Source organism: Leucoraja erinacea, chromosome 4 (genome assembly GCF_028641065.1).
Source record: "Leucoraja erinacea ecotype New England chromosome 4, Leri_hhj_1, whole genome shotgun sequence".
In the NCBI taxonomy this organism is placed as follows: Eukaryota; Metazoa; Chordata; class Chondrichthyes; order Rajiformes; family Rajidae; genus Leucoraja; species Leucoraja erinaceus.
Genome location: NC_073380.1, coordinates 3,075,458 through 3,090,448, shown reverse-complemented (window position 1 = coordinate 3,090,448; position 14,991 = coordinate 3,075,458). Strand labels below are relative to the sequence as shown.

Genomic DNA, 14,991 nt, shown 5'->3' with positions numbered 1-14,991 from the left:
CTTCGAGCCTGCACCGCCATTCAATATGATCATGGCTGATCATCCAACTCAGTATCCTGTACCTGCCTTCTCTCCATACCCCCTGATCCCTTTACCCACAAGGGCCACATCTAACTCCTTCTTAAATATAGCCAATGAACTGGCCTCAACTACCTTCTGTGGCAGAGAGTTCCAGAGATTCACCACTCTCTGCGTGAAAAATGTTTTTCTCATCTCGGTCCTAAAGGATTTCCCCTTTATCCTTAAACTGTGACCCCTTGTCCTGGACTTCACCAACAACGGGAACAATCTTCCTGCATCTAGCCTGTCCAACCCCCTAAGAATTTTGTAAGTTTCTATAAGATCCCCCCTCAATCTCCTAAATTCTAGCGAGTACAAGCCGAGTCTATCCAGTCTTTCTTCATATGAAAGTGATGGGAGGGTATCGCTGCTGCACTGTCCTTCATCTGTTATAGTCAAGCTGCACAGCGCAGAAACAGGCCCTTCAGCCCATCGTGTCCATGCTGATCAAATTGACATTCTGGGCTGTGCAAATGTTTTCTAAACGTCATTGGTATCAACTCCTAGAGCTCCCTCTGGCAGCTCGTTCTAGATTTCCATTCCAGATTGTTTATTAGGGCAGCACGGTGGTGCAGCGGTAGAGTTGCTGCTGCACAGCGCCAGAGACCCGGGTTCAATCCTGACTACGGGGGCTTGTCTGTACGGAGTTTGTACGTTCTCCCCGTAACCTGTGTGGGTTTTCTCCAGGATCTCCAATTTCCTCCCACGATCCAAAGACATACTTTGTAGTTTAATTGGAAATTGTCCCTAGTGTGTGTCGGATGGTGTTAGTCAATAAAGCCAAGTCAAGAGAATTTATTGTCATGTGTCCCTGATAGGACAATGACATTCTTGCTTGCTGAAGCACAACACAATATTGTAGGCATAAATACAGATCAGATCAGCGTGTCCATATACCATAGAAAATATATATACACACATAAATAAACAGATAAAGTGCAATAGGCTGTTATAGTTCGGAGTTTGTTTTATGGTGAGTTTAATAGCCTGATGGCTGTGGGGAAGCAGCTATTCCTGAACCTGGATGTTGCAGATTTTAGGCTCCTGTACCTTCTACCTGAAGGTAGCGGAGAGATGAGTGTGTGGCCAGGATGGTGTGGGTCTTTGATGATGCTGGCTGCCTTTTTGAGGCAGCGACTGCGATAGATCCCCTCGATGGTGGGGAGGTCAGAGCCGATGATGGACTGGGCAACGGTCACAACTTTCTGCATTCTTTTCCGCTCCTGGACGCTCAAGATGCTGAACCAAGCCACGATGCAACCAGTCAGCATGCTCTCTACTGTGCACCTGTAGAAGTTCGAGAGAGTCCTCTGTGACATACCGACTCTCCGTAATCTTCTCTGGAAGTAGAGGCACTGATGTACTTTCTTTATAATTGCATCAGTGTGCTGGGACCAGGAAATATCTTCGGAAATGTGCACGCCCAGGAATTTGAAGTTCTTGACCCTTTCCACCATCGATATAAACGGGATTGTGGGTCCCTGTCCTACCCCTTCCAAAGTCCACAATCAGTTCCTTGGTTTTGCTGGTGTTGAGAGCCAGGTTATTGTGCTGGCACCATTTGGTCAATCGGTCGATCTCACTTCTGTACTCTGACTCGTCCCCATCAGTCTCACAGTCGTCGGTGAAGTTGATGATGGTGTTCGCACTATGTCCGGCTACGCAGTCCTGAGTATAGAGTGAGTAAAGCAGAGGGCTGAGCACGCAGCCTTTAGGTGGCACTGGTCGATAGTCGTTGTGGCACGTCACCTTGCTCTTCTTGGGTACCGGTATTATTGATGCCCTTTTGAAGCAGGTGGGAACCTCAGACCTCAGGAGTGAGAGGTTGAAAATGTCCGTAAAAACTGCAGCCAGTTGGTCCGCACAGGTCTTTAGAACACGACCGGGTATACCATCAGGTCCAGGCGCTTTCCGGGGGTTCCCCCCTTGAAGAATATTCTGACGTTGGCCTCTGTGACTGTGACTGAAATACCATCACGGCGAATGGGTGCTCAGGAGGGCACATCAGTGTTCTCCCAATCAAAGCGTGCGTAAAACGCATTGTGCGGGGATTACTGATTAGCACGGACTGGGTGGGCCGAAGGGCCCGTTTCCACACTGTACCTCTACTCTCTCCCCTCTAAAAAGATGGATTGCCCTCTGACGTGCCTGCTCTGCTAATGGAGACTCATGGATTTCTAGCACGGAGCTGCCCAGTTCCCCACTTCAGAGCGGCTGTGAGGTGATAAGGCCGTGATATTGCAGTGGAGGAGGTGAGCGGCTTGTGCCTCGGGGTGTGTGGGACCACACACAGACCGCAGGGTCCGAGCTGCGAGCTCCTCATGCCCTTCGAAACGTCACCCATTCCTTCTCGCCAGAGATGCTGCCTGTCCCGCTGAGTTACTCCAGCCTTTTGTGGCTATCTTCGGTTTAAACTACCGAAGTGTGTAGTTCTTGCCTACATACCTCATGCATCCATTCAGCTTGCACACACTGTTCTGCAGTGCACCCAGCACTGACACTTCAGGGTCAGGCCCACAGCTCTTTAAATATTTAAACCTCATTGATCTGAACAAATTAAAGCCACCAGTTCCATCTAATTGAATTAGCACTCAGATGTGGGCCTTGCAAGACGGAACCACCCAGGTATCACCACGACAACACAAAGGATCAAAGTTTACACAACAACTACTTCATGCCGAGTTTCATCCAATTAACGGAGAATTGCTTCACAATAATCCAATCAAAGGAAGAAAGCAGCAGGATCAGAGGGGGGGCCATTATTCCCCCGGCCCGGCCTGGCCCGCTGTGCAGGTTGTACGCTGCCAGAGCTGGTCATTTGCCCGACAAGAGGCCAGTGTTCAGCAGGGGAGCTGCTGCCATCCATTACAACGGCGGGATCTCTAGAGCTGGGGCTGAACCAAAGGTGAAGAATGCTGAGAGCCCGACATCTCTCTCCCTCCTCTCCTGGTCAGTCATAGGTGCTGTCTCACTGCACCAGAGATCCAGGATCAATAGGCAATAGACAATAGATGCAGGAGTAGGCCATTCGGCCCGTCGAGCCAGCACCACCATTCAATGTGATCATGGCTGATCATCCCCAATCAGTACCCAGCTCCTGCCCTTTCCCCATACCCCCTGACTCTGCTATCTTTAAGAGCCCCATCTCCAGTAGCTCTCTCTTGACAGCTTCCAGAGAAATCCTGACTACTGAAGGTGCTATCTGTCGGGAGTTTGTACGTTCTCCCTGTGACCTGCGTGGGTATGACCAGAGGTCATAGGTTCAAGGTGAAGGGGAAAAGATTTAATCGGAATCTGAGGGAAATGTTTTTCACACAAAGGGTGGTATGTGTATGGAACAAGCTTAGGTAGTCGAGGCAGGGATAATATCCTGTAACATCCTTCAGCAGTTGCCAGCTCTGTGCGACAACTCCATACAAAGCCTTCTGCTTCCCTCTCACCTGCCCATCCCCACAGAGCGGCTCACCTCTGCAGACAGCAAACTCCACCTGTACAAGCAAGATGTTCATTCCTTCTCGGGATAGAATTAGGACATTCGGCCCATCAAGTCTACTCCGCCATTCAATCATGGCTGATCAATCTTTCCCTCTCAACCTCATTCTCCTGCCTTCTCCCCCATAACCCCTGGCACCCGTACTAATCAAGAATCTGCTAACCTCCGCCTTAAAAATACCTATTGACGGCCTCCACAGCCGTCCAAGGCAATAAATTCCGTCCAAGGCAATAAATTCCACAGATTCACCACCCAGAGAAAGTGTTTAAGAAGGAACTGCAGATGCTGGAAAATCGAAGGTACACACAAATGCTGGAGAAATTCAGCGGGTGCAGCAACATCTATGGAGCGAAGGAAATAGGCAACATTTCGGGCCGAAACCCTTCTTCAGACTGATCGGGGGCGGCGGGGAGAAGGAAGGAAAAAGGAGGAGGAGGAGCCCGAGGGCTGGGGGATGGGAGGAGACAGCTCGAGGGCTAAGGAAGGGGAGGAGACAGCAAGGACCTACAAAATTGGGAGAATTCAATGTTCAAGCCCGCAGGATGCAGACTCCCCAAGCGGAATATGAGGTGCTGTTCCTCCAATTTCCGGTGTTGCTCGCTCTGGCAATGGAGGAGACCCAGGACAGAGAGGTCGGATTCGGAGAGGGAGGGAGGAAGTGCTGAGCCACCGGGAGGTCAGGTAGGTTCTTGCGGACCGAGCGGAGGTGTTCGGCGAAACGATCGCCCAACCTCCGCTTGGTCTCACCGATGTAGATCAGCTGACATCTAGAGCAGCGGATGTAGTAGATGAGGTTGGAGGAGATACAGGTGAACCTCTGTCGCACCTGGAACGACTGCTTGGGTCCTTGAATGGAGTCGAGGGGGGAGGCAAAGGGACAGGTGTTGCATCTCTTGCGGTTGCAACGGAAAGTGCCCGGGGAGGGGGTGGTACGGGAGGGAAGGGAAGGGAAGAATTGACAAGGGAGTTGCGGAGGGAGCGGTCTTTACGGAAGGCAGACATGGGGGGAGATGGGAGAGAGTTGGGCTAGCTTTGGCAACTGCTGAAGGATGTTACAGGATATTATCCCTGCCTCGACTACCTAAGCTTGTTCCATACACATACCACCCAGATAAATCATGACTAGTGCCGATATCTGTCGGGAGTTTGTACGTTCTCCCTGTGACCTGCATGGGTATGACCAGAGGTCATAGGTTCAAGGTGTAGGGGAAAAGATTTAATAGGAATCTGAGGGGTAATGTTTTCACACAAAGGGTGGTGGTATGTGTATGGAACAAGCTGCCAGAGGAGGTAGTTGAGGCAGGGATAATCTGAACGTTTAAGAAACAATTAGACAGGTACATGGATAGGACAGGTTTGGAGGGATATGGACCAAACGCAGGCAGGTGGGGCTAATGTAGCTGGGACATTGTTGGCTGGTGTGGGCAAGTTGGGCCGAATGGCCTGTTTGCACTGTACCACTCTATGACTATGTAGAAACATAGAAAATAGGTGCAGGAGGAGGCCATTCAGCCATTCGCCAACATCGCCATTCATTGTGATCATGGCTGATCGTCCCCAATCAATAACCCGTGCCTGCCTTCTCTCCATATCCCTTGATTCCACCATCCCCTAGAGCTCTATCTAACTCTCTCTTAAATCCCATCCAGTGACTTGGCCTCCACTGCCCTCTGTGGCAGGGAATTCCACAAATTCACAACTCTCTGGGTGAAAAAGTTTTTTCTCACCTCAGTCTTAAATGGCCTCCCCTTTATTCTAAGACTGTGGCCCCTGGTTCTGGACTCACCCAACATTGGGAACATTTTTCCTGCATCTAGCTTGTCCAGTCCTTTTATAATTTTATATGTTTCTATAAGATTCCCCCTCATCCTTCTAAACTGCAGCGAATACAAGCCTAGTCTTTTCAATTTTTCCTCATATGACAGTCCCGCCATCCCAGTTATGTAACACCTGCCCCCTTCACTGACTCAAGAAATCCTGACTCAAGAAATTCCTCCTCATCCTCTTTTTAAAGGTACGTCCTTTTATTCTGAGGCTGTGCCCACTGGTCCTCGACTCCCCCACTAGTGGAAACATCCTCTCCGCATCCAACATTCCAGGCCTTTCACTATATGAGTAACCATTCTCTGGTGACCACCCGTTGAACCACCACTGCACCACAGCAGTTTGTTATTGATGTGGAAAACACATTGATGTTAAGATCTGCAAAAATACTGGCGAACCAAGGTCCAGTGCAAACAAGGAAATTAAAAAGATGTATTAGTAAAGAAATAGTATTTGAGGAGTTAATGAGCCAGAAAACTGATAAATTCAAAGTGCGTAATGATCTACATCCCAGAGTTTTGACAGAGGTGGATGTAGTTAATGGATGCTCTGGTTAACATTTTCCAACATGCGTGGGATTGTGGAATGATTCTTGGACGGGAGGGTAGCTGGTGTATCCTCATGAAGTCAGAGAGGAGGGAGAGGGCAGGGAACTACAGCCAGCTGTGGCTATCAGTGTTGGGGAAGCTGCTGGAACCTGAAGAAAGCGAATGGTATGTTAGCATTCATAGCAAAAGGATTTGAGTATAGGAGCAGGGAGGTTCTACTGCAGTTGTACAGGATCTTGGTGAGACCACACCTGGAGTATTGCGTACAGTTTTGGTCTCCTAATGTGGGGAAAGACATTCTTGCCATAGAGGGAGTACAGAGGATGTTCACCAGACTGATTCCTGGGATGGCAGGACTTTCTATTTTAAATTTTTTTTTTATTTTATTTTTATTAGAAGTACGGTAAGTTACAATACTACACAACACATATGTCTTAATACATTTTTTGTACCGCTTCATTGGCAGGACTTTCATATGACGAAAGACTGGATAGATTCGGTTTGTACTCGCTAGAATTTGGAAGATTGAGGGGGGGATCTTATAGAAACTTACAAAATTCTTGAGGGGTTGGACAGGCTAGATGCAGGAAGATTGTTCCCGATATTGGGGAAGTCCAGGACAAGGGGTCACAGTTTAAGGATAAGGGGGAAATCTTTTAGGACCGAGATGAGAAAAACATTTTTCACACAGAGAGTGGTGAATCTCTGGAACTCTCTGCCACAGAAGGTAGTTGAGGCCAGTTCATTGGCTATATTTAAGAGGGAGTTAGATGTGGCCCTTGTGGCTAAAGAGATCAGGGGGTATGGAGAGAAGGCAGGTACAGGATACTGAGTTGGATGATCAGCCATGATCATATTGAATGGCGGCGCAGGCTCGAAGTGCCGAATGGCCTACTCCTGTACCTATTTTCTATGTTTCTATGTAATAAAGGATTTGATGTAAAGTCATGTGGACATAATAATAGATTTGTGGTTTAGGTTTATTATTGTCACATGTAAAATGAAAAGCTTTATTGAAAAGCTTAAAAGGGCCTGTCCCACTTTCACGACCTTTTTTACTCGTGGACATTTTTCATCGGGCTAGAAAAACGCCCCGACCTACTTGATGCCATGAGTACCTACGACTGGCATCACGGCCTGCTACGACCTACCCACGACCTCCTACGACCATGTTGCGAGTATGAGTCAAGGGCAAGCTCGGCAGAGGTGGTGAATTAGGTGGTGAAAGCGGGACAGGCCCTTCACCCAGGCAACGAACAGACTATACATGATTACAAACAAACTGCCGACAGGGTCAAGATACAGAGTAAAAGGGCGAGATAAAGTCCAATCAAAGACGTTGCTGTGTTTTCTTGGCCATTGCTTCGATATGGCCGGGCCAGGATAATTTGCTGGTGAGATTTATTCCTAGAAACATGAATCTTTCGCCCATCTCCACTTCGGCACCAGCAATGATAAAGCAAAGGGAACGATACAGAGTGCAGATTATAGTTCTCAGCATTGTAGCACATTCATTCCAGAGACAACGTCCAATGTCCACAATGAGACTGAGGTGAATTGGACAGTACCCTACCTTATGGAAGGACTGCCAGATAACAGATGGGAAGGAGCTGCTCCCGAGTCTGGTGGTGCGCACTTACAAGCCTCCGTACCTTCTGCCGGACGGGAGTAAAGGGCAGGTACATGGAAGGGGACAGAAGGGCACAGAAGGGAGAGGGAATGGGAGAGACGGGAGGGGAAGGAAGCAGGGTGACTTAGGCGGTTTGAAATGCTGGAAGATATGTGTGTGCACCTGTGTGAGGTAGCTGGGGAAAAGATGAAGCATTCACAAATTGCATGGCCCTCATTCTCTCCCACCGGGTAGAGTATTCTAAAACTGGAGGACGCAGACTTAAAATGAGAGGGGAGAGATTTAAGAGGGACCTCAGGGGCAGCTTTTTCACTCAGAGGGTGGTCCGTATCTGCAGCGAGCTGCCGGAGGAAGCTATAGAGACAGATACATTTATGACTTTTAAAGGGGGGGGGGGTGGGGGATGGTTTCACTGTTTGGGGAGGGGGTTGGGGGGGTGAGCGGGACTGTTCGGGGTTGAGAGGAGGTGTCACTGTTTCGGGAGGGACGGTCGAGAGGAGGTGCGGGGGGGGGGGGGAGGGTGGGGGGGGGGGGCGGAGGTAGGAATGTTCGGAGGGGGGGGGGATTCCTGTTTGCGGGTTTACGGTGATATTTCTGGGTGTGTGTTCGGGGAGTGTGGATGGCCGGGGGAGGGGCGAGAGCCACGGGTGACGAGGAGGGTATGGGTATACTGTGCAGCCACGAACAGCACGCAATGTGGTTCTGAGACGTTGGAATGTCGGGGGGGGTGTTGATGTGTTCGAGGTGGGGGGGGGGGGGGGGGGGGGGGGGGGGGGGTGATGTGCAGAGGTCACTGGAAAAAACCGCACTCTGTAACTGTGATGGGCCTCGTGTTCCTGGGCACCACCCATCCCTCTCCGCCCCTCGGGTCCTCCCTTTGCCCCCTTCATGTGTGATTGGCGACATTCACCTTACAGAACAGTACAGCACAGGAACAGGCCCTTCAGCCCACCATGTCTATGCCAGACATGATGCCAAGATAAACCAAGCTGTTGCTTCATACCCCTCCTTGTGCCTATCCAAAGGTCTTTCAAACACCACCATCGTATATCTGCCTCCACCACTGCCCCCGACAGCAAGTTCCAGGCACCCACCACCCTCTCTGTAAATAATCTGCCGCTCACATCGCCTTTCAACTTTGCCCCTCTCACACTAAAGCCATGCCCTCTGATCTTTGACATTTGACAGGGGATGTCTGCCCTGACCTGAGTTTATAAGTTCATAAGTGATAGGAGTAGAATTAGGCCATTCGGCCCATCACGTCTACTCCGCCATTCAATCATGGCTGATCTATCTCTCGTAACCTCACTCTCCTGCCTTCTCCCTGTAACCTCTGACACCCGTACTAATGAAGAATCTATCTATCTCTGCCTTAAAAATATCCTCTGACTTGGCAAGGAATTCCACAGATCCACCACCCTCTGACTAGAGAAATTTCTCCTCATTTCCTTCCTAAAAGAACGTCCTTTAATTCTGAGGCCATGACCTCTGGTCCTGGCCTCTCCCAGTAGTGGAAACATCCTGCGGGAGAATAGATGTGGAGGGCGGGCGTTGCCTGCGTTCTGACTCTGTGTGTTGTCTGCAGGGGATTCTGCTGAAGCGCAGTGGGAAGTCACTCAACAAAGAATGGAAGAAGAAGTACGTGACACTCTGTGACAACGGCGTGCTGACCTACCATCCCAGTTTACACGTAAGTGCCCCGCCCGCACGCCCGCGCGCCTGCCCGCCCGCGGTGATCAAATACTCGGCTCCAGCCTCACAGTGGTGCAGCGGTAATGTTGCTGCCTTACAGCGCCAGAGGCCACGGCACGATCCTGACTATAGGCGCTGTCTGTGCAGAGTTTGCACGTTCTCCCCGTGACCGCATGTCACCTGTACCGAGGCACCGTGAGAAGCTTTTGTTGCATGCTATCCAGACAGCGGAAAGACTATTACAAGATTACAATCGAGCGGTTCAGTGTACAGATACGGGATAAAGGGAATAATGTTTAGTATTAGATAAAGTCCAATTAAAGAAAGTCCCAGGGTTTCCAGATCGTTGCTCAGGACCGCTCTCTAGTTGGTGAGAGGATGGTTTAGTTGCTTAATAACAGCTGGGAAGAAACTGTCCCCGAATCTGGAGGTTCAGGAACAGTTTCCTCCCAGCAGGATGAAGATTAATTGGTTTTTGTAAATTGTAAATTGTCCCCCTAGTGTGTAGGATAGTGCTTGTGTATGGGGTGATCGCAGACACGATGGGCCGAAGGGCCTGTTTCCACGCTGTATCTCTAAAGTCTAAAGTCATTGGGTTCCAAAGGCTGAATGTTTGTGGTTGCTGTAACTCAGAACAAAGACATCAAACGGTGGGGAACTCTCCAGCAGTCAGGCTAGGGAATGCAGAGTTAAGTTTCAGGTCAAGTGCCTGTCTCACTGCTGAAGGATTGTTGACCTGTCTCTCTCCCTCCTGATGCTGCCTGGCCCGCTGAGCATCTCCTGCACTTCTTCAGGGGAGGTTCTACTGCAGTTGTACAGGGTCTTGGTGAGACCACACCTGGAGTATTGTGTACAGTTTTGGTCTCCTAATCTGAGGAAAGACATTCTTGCCATAGAGGGAGTACAGAGAAGGTTCACCAGACTGATTCCTGGGATGTCAGGACTTTCATATGAAGAAAGACTGGATAGACTTGGCTTGTACTCGCTAGAATTTAGAAGATTGAGGGGGGATCTTATAGAAACTTACAAAATTCTTAAGGGGTTGGACAGGCTAGATGCAGGAAGATTCTTCCCGATGTTGGGGAAGTCCAGAACAAGGGGTCACAGTTTAAGGATAAGGGGGAAATCTTTTAGGACTGAGATGAGAAAAACATTTTTTACACAGAGAGTGGTGAATCTCTGGAATTCTCTGCCACAGAAGGTAGTTGAGGCCAGTTCATTGGCTATATTTAAGAGGGTGTTAGATGTGGCCCTTGTGGCTAAAGTGATCAGGGGGTATGGAGAGAAGGCAGGTACAGGATACTGAGTTGGATGATCAGCCATGATCATATTGAATGGCGGTGCAGGCTCGAAGGGCCGAATGGCCTACTCCTGCACCTATTTTCTATGTTTCTATGTTTCCCTTGTTCCTACCTCAACAACAAAACGGTTCACTGAAAATCACGCAAGAAAATCCGTGAATTGTGGGATCGTAGCGATTACAGCAGGGAAACAGGCCCTTCAGCCCGACTTGTCCTGCTAAACTAGTCCCACTCATTTGGACGATGGACACAAAATGCTGGAGTAGCTCAGCGTGTCAGGCAGCATCTCTGGAGAAAAGGTATAAGTGACGTTTCAGGTCGGGAACCCTTCCTCAGACTGAAAGATAGAGGTGGAGGAGGGTGAGAGAGGGGAGGAAACAAGGGACATGGAAAGGCCAGAACAAAACAGGGCTGGCATCAGGAGACCTCAAGAAGGGTGGTCCACTTGCTTGAATTTGACCCATATTCCTTCAAACCTAATTTAGTTTAGTTTAGCGTCACATGTACAGCAGTACAGCAAAGAGCTTTTGAGGCATGCTAACCAGTCAGCGGAAAGACAATACATATTGATAATCGATCCATTCACAATGTACAGATACATGATAAAGGGAAGAATGTTTAGTGCAAGATAAAGCCAGTAAAGTCCGATCAAAGATAGTCTCCCTCTCAACCTCCTGATAGCCCACCCCCTCCAGTGAATGGCATGTTGGCCTTCATAACAAGAGGAGTCGAGTATAGGAGCAAAGAGGTCTTTCTGAGGTCCTTCTGCAGTTGTACAGGGCCCTAGTGAGACCACACCTGGAGTATTGTGTGCAGTTTTGGTCCCCTAATTTGAGGAAGGACATTTGTGCTATTGAGGGAGTGCAGCGTAGGTTTACAGGGTTAATTCCCGGGATGGCGGGACTCATATGCTGAGAGAATAGAGTGGCTGGGCTTGTACACTCTGGAGTTTAGAAGGATGAGAGGGAATCTTATTGAAACATATAAGATTGTTAAGGGTTTGGACACGCTAGAGGCAGGAAACATGTTCCCGATGTTGGGGGGGGGTCCAGAACCAGGGGCCACAGTTTAAGAATAAGGGGTAAGCAATTTAGTACGGAGACGAGGAAACACTTTTTCTCACAGAGAGTTGTGAGTCTGTGGAATTCTCTGCCTCAGAGGGCGGTGGAGGCCGGTTCTCTGGATACTTTCAAGAGAGAGCTAGATAGCGGAGTCAGGGGACATGGGGAGAAGGCAGGAATGGGGTACTGATTGGGGATGATCAGCCATGATCACATTGAATGGCGGTGCTGGCTCGAAGGGCCGAATGGCCTACTCCTGCACCTATTGTCTATTGTCCAGTCTCGGTAACTTCTGTGTGAATCTTTCTGCACCCTCCCTAGCTTAATCACATCCTACAGGATGGTGACCAGATCCACACAGAGATTGTGGTCGTCAGATCCCTCATCCGGGTATAATCACAGCTGGCCTCTGCCAACCTTCAAACACTCATAGAAACAATACAATACAATACAATACAATATTTATTGTCATTTGAGCCTCAGTGAGGCTCAAACGAAATTCCGTTTCCACAGGCATGCAAACAAAGACAATTTCCTACAGACATACACACAATTTAATTCACACAAACATCCATCACAGTGAACCCACTGTGATGGAAGGCAAAGTCCTTTCTCTCCCCTGTTCTCCATTTCTCTCCCGATTTCCAAGCCCCAGGCGGGCGATGATAAATCCCACGGCCATTTTAGGCCATGCCGGGCGATTTACGTCCCCGCTCCCGATCTAAAAGTCACAATGTTGGAGCCCCCGGCGGGCGCTGTAATGACCCACGGCCATGAAGCTGTGCCGGGCGATGTACAACCCCGCTCCGGGTCGTTCCAACCCCGCGACACGGGCTGGAGAAGTCGCGTTGCGGGAGCTCCAGGAAGCGGTCTCTCCCCCCGGACCCGCGAGCTCCCGATGTCCCAGTCCACTGGACCTGCGGCTGCGTTGCTGGAGCCTCTGAGCCCCAGTAGTCGAGTCGCAGCAGCGAGTCACCACCGTTCCCCATGCTCCGAGGCCGGCCAGCCCCACGATGGTGAGTAGTCCGCAGCTCCGCAGTCTCCCGAGCCCCCAGGTCGTTCAGGTTGGAGGCCGCTCCACGGTGCTAGGCCCCAACGACAACGGAGAGGGAAGAGAGATTTTAAACAGTTTCCCCCTCCCCCCCCCCCCCCCCCCCCCCCCCCCCCCCCCCCCCACATATACACATTTAAAACCAGTATTAAAAAAACACCAACACTACATTTAACTAGACAAAAAATAAAAAAATGATAGACAGGCTGTTGGGGCCGCTGCAACGGGTGAGTCACACCGCCAACACAGAGCAGTACAGCACAGAAACACAAATGTGGGCCCATTATCTGAGGATGGATGTGCTGGCTCTGGAGAGGGTGGGTTTGGCAGCACTGGGCCTCTACTCGCTGGAGTTTAGGTTGAGGGGGGACCTCATTGAAGCTTACAGAATAATGAAAGGCATAGATAGAGTGGATGTGGAAAGGATGTTTCCACTGGTGGGAGAGTCTAGGACCAGAGGTCATGGCCTCAGAATTAAAGGGTGCTCTTTTAGAAAGATGAGGAGGAACTTCTTTAGACAGAGGGTAGTTAATCTGTGGAACTCATTGCCCCAGAGGGCTGTGGAAGCCAAACCAGTGGATATTTTTAAGGCAGAGATAGACAAATTCTTGATTCGTACAGATGCCAAGGGTTATGGGGAGAAGGCAGGAAAATGGAATCAGGAGGCAGAGATCAGCCATGATTGAATGGCGGAGTAGACTTGATGGGCTAAATGTCCTAATTCTACTCCTATAACTTGTGAACAATGTCCGTGCTGAGCATAATGCCAAGATAAACTAATCTCCTCTGACTGCACACGATCCATATCCCTCTATTCCCCACATATCCATGAGCCTGTCTAATAACGTCTTAAATGCCACTGTTGTATCTGCCTCCATCCAACCCCGACAGCACATTCCAGACCCCCGCCCCTCTCTGTGTAAAAAAAAAACTTACAGTGAGTATGAACTTTTCCACTCTCACCATAAAAATTACGCCCTCTAGTATTTGATTTTTCCATCCTGAAAAAGATTCTGACTCTCCACTCTCCAGGCCGCTCATACTTTTACCCATTTCTATCAGGTCTCTCCTCAAACTTGAGCTATGAGCTCTGAACTACAAAAGACTATATTATTATTTGTTATTTGCACTATTTTTGTTGTTTATTGAACTTTTTCTTTCTCCCCCCCCATTATATACAATCCTTACATATTCACACATTCTGTTGTGCTGCAGCAAGTAAGAATGTCATTATCCAAACTGGGACATGTGACAATAAAATACTCTTGACTCTTGAAAAGATTCAGGGTTTGTCAACCTCTCTTTATAGCTAGTGCCCCCTGGCTTAGGCAGCATTCTGGTAAGCCCCTTCTGCACCCCCTCCAAAGCCTCCGCATTCTTCCTGCAATGGGCGACCAGAACTGTAACCAGAGCAGCACTCAATACCGCGTGTGTGTGTGTGGCCCTCTCCCCTCCTGCCCCCTCTCCCCTCCTGCCCCCTCTCCCCTCGAGGGCTAGTCCGTTCTCTTTAACCCAGGGTTACAAAATTCTTAAGGGGTTGGACAGGCTAGATGCAGGAAGATTGTTCCCGATGTTGGGGAAGTCCAGGACATGGGGTCACAATTTGAGGATAAAGGGGAAATCCTTTAGGACTGAGATGAGAAAAACATTTTTCACACAGAGAGTGGTGAATCTCTGGAACTCCCTGCCACAGAAGGTAGTTGGGGCCAGTTCATTGGCTATATGTAAGAGGGAGTTAGATGTGGCCCTTGTGGCTAAGGGGATCAGGGGGTATGGAGAGAAGGCAGGTACGGGATACTGAGTTGGATGATCAGCCATGATCATATTGAATGGCGGTGCAGGTTCGAAGGGCCGAATGGCCTACTCCTGCACCTTGTTTCTATGTCCCCCCCCCCCCCCTACCCTGGCTGAACCCGCCGCTGTATGAGCTGCCTCTCTCCATGCGAGTGCATCATCGACCCACTCCTGAACACGCTGGCGAGGTTATAAAAACTGCATTAAATCCTCGTGGTCATTAGCAGTTGTGCTTCAGAAATGGAAATTAATAGACAATAAATTATTATTTTATAGTTTATTGCATGGATGATGAGCTTTCTAATACTTTTTGAATTACTTAAAGCAGCTGATTTATTGCAGAGTTCTGGTCACTTGAAGTCAATTCGCTGCTGAAACTCCGGCAGATGATGAGTGAGCTGTTTTATTCTGAAGTGTGGTTTATGAGGGTGTACGTGGTGAAGGAAAAGCAGCTCAGGGCTCCTGAACCCAGTCCTGAACCCTGTCACCCTGGGTTAAAGAGAAGGGGGCAATTGGCCAATAATATTACTGTTTTCA

General features: G+C 49.3%; 1 protein-coding gene across 1 annotated transcript in view; it reads left to right on the top strand.

Moving 5' to 3' along the window:
• agap3 (ArfGAP with GTPase domain, ankyrin repeat and PH domain 3) overlaps positions 1-14,991 on the top strand; it is a 363,100-nt gene that overhangs the window by 270,838 nt on the left and 77,271 nt on the right. The window contains 1 exon segment of the mRNA XM_055633547.1: positions 9,141-9,245. Coding sequence (XP_055489522.1) covers positions 9,141-9,245 — 105 coding nt within the window.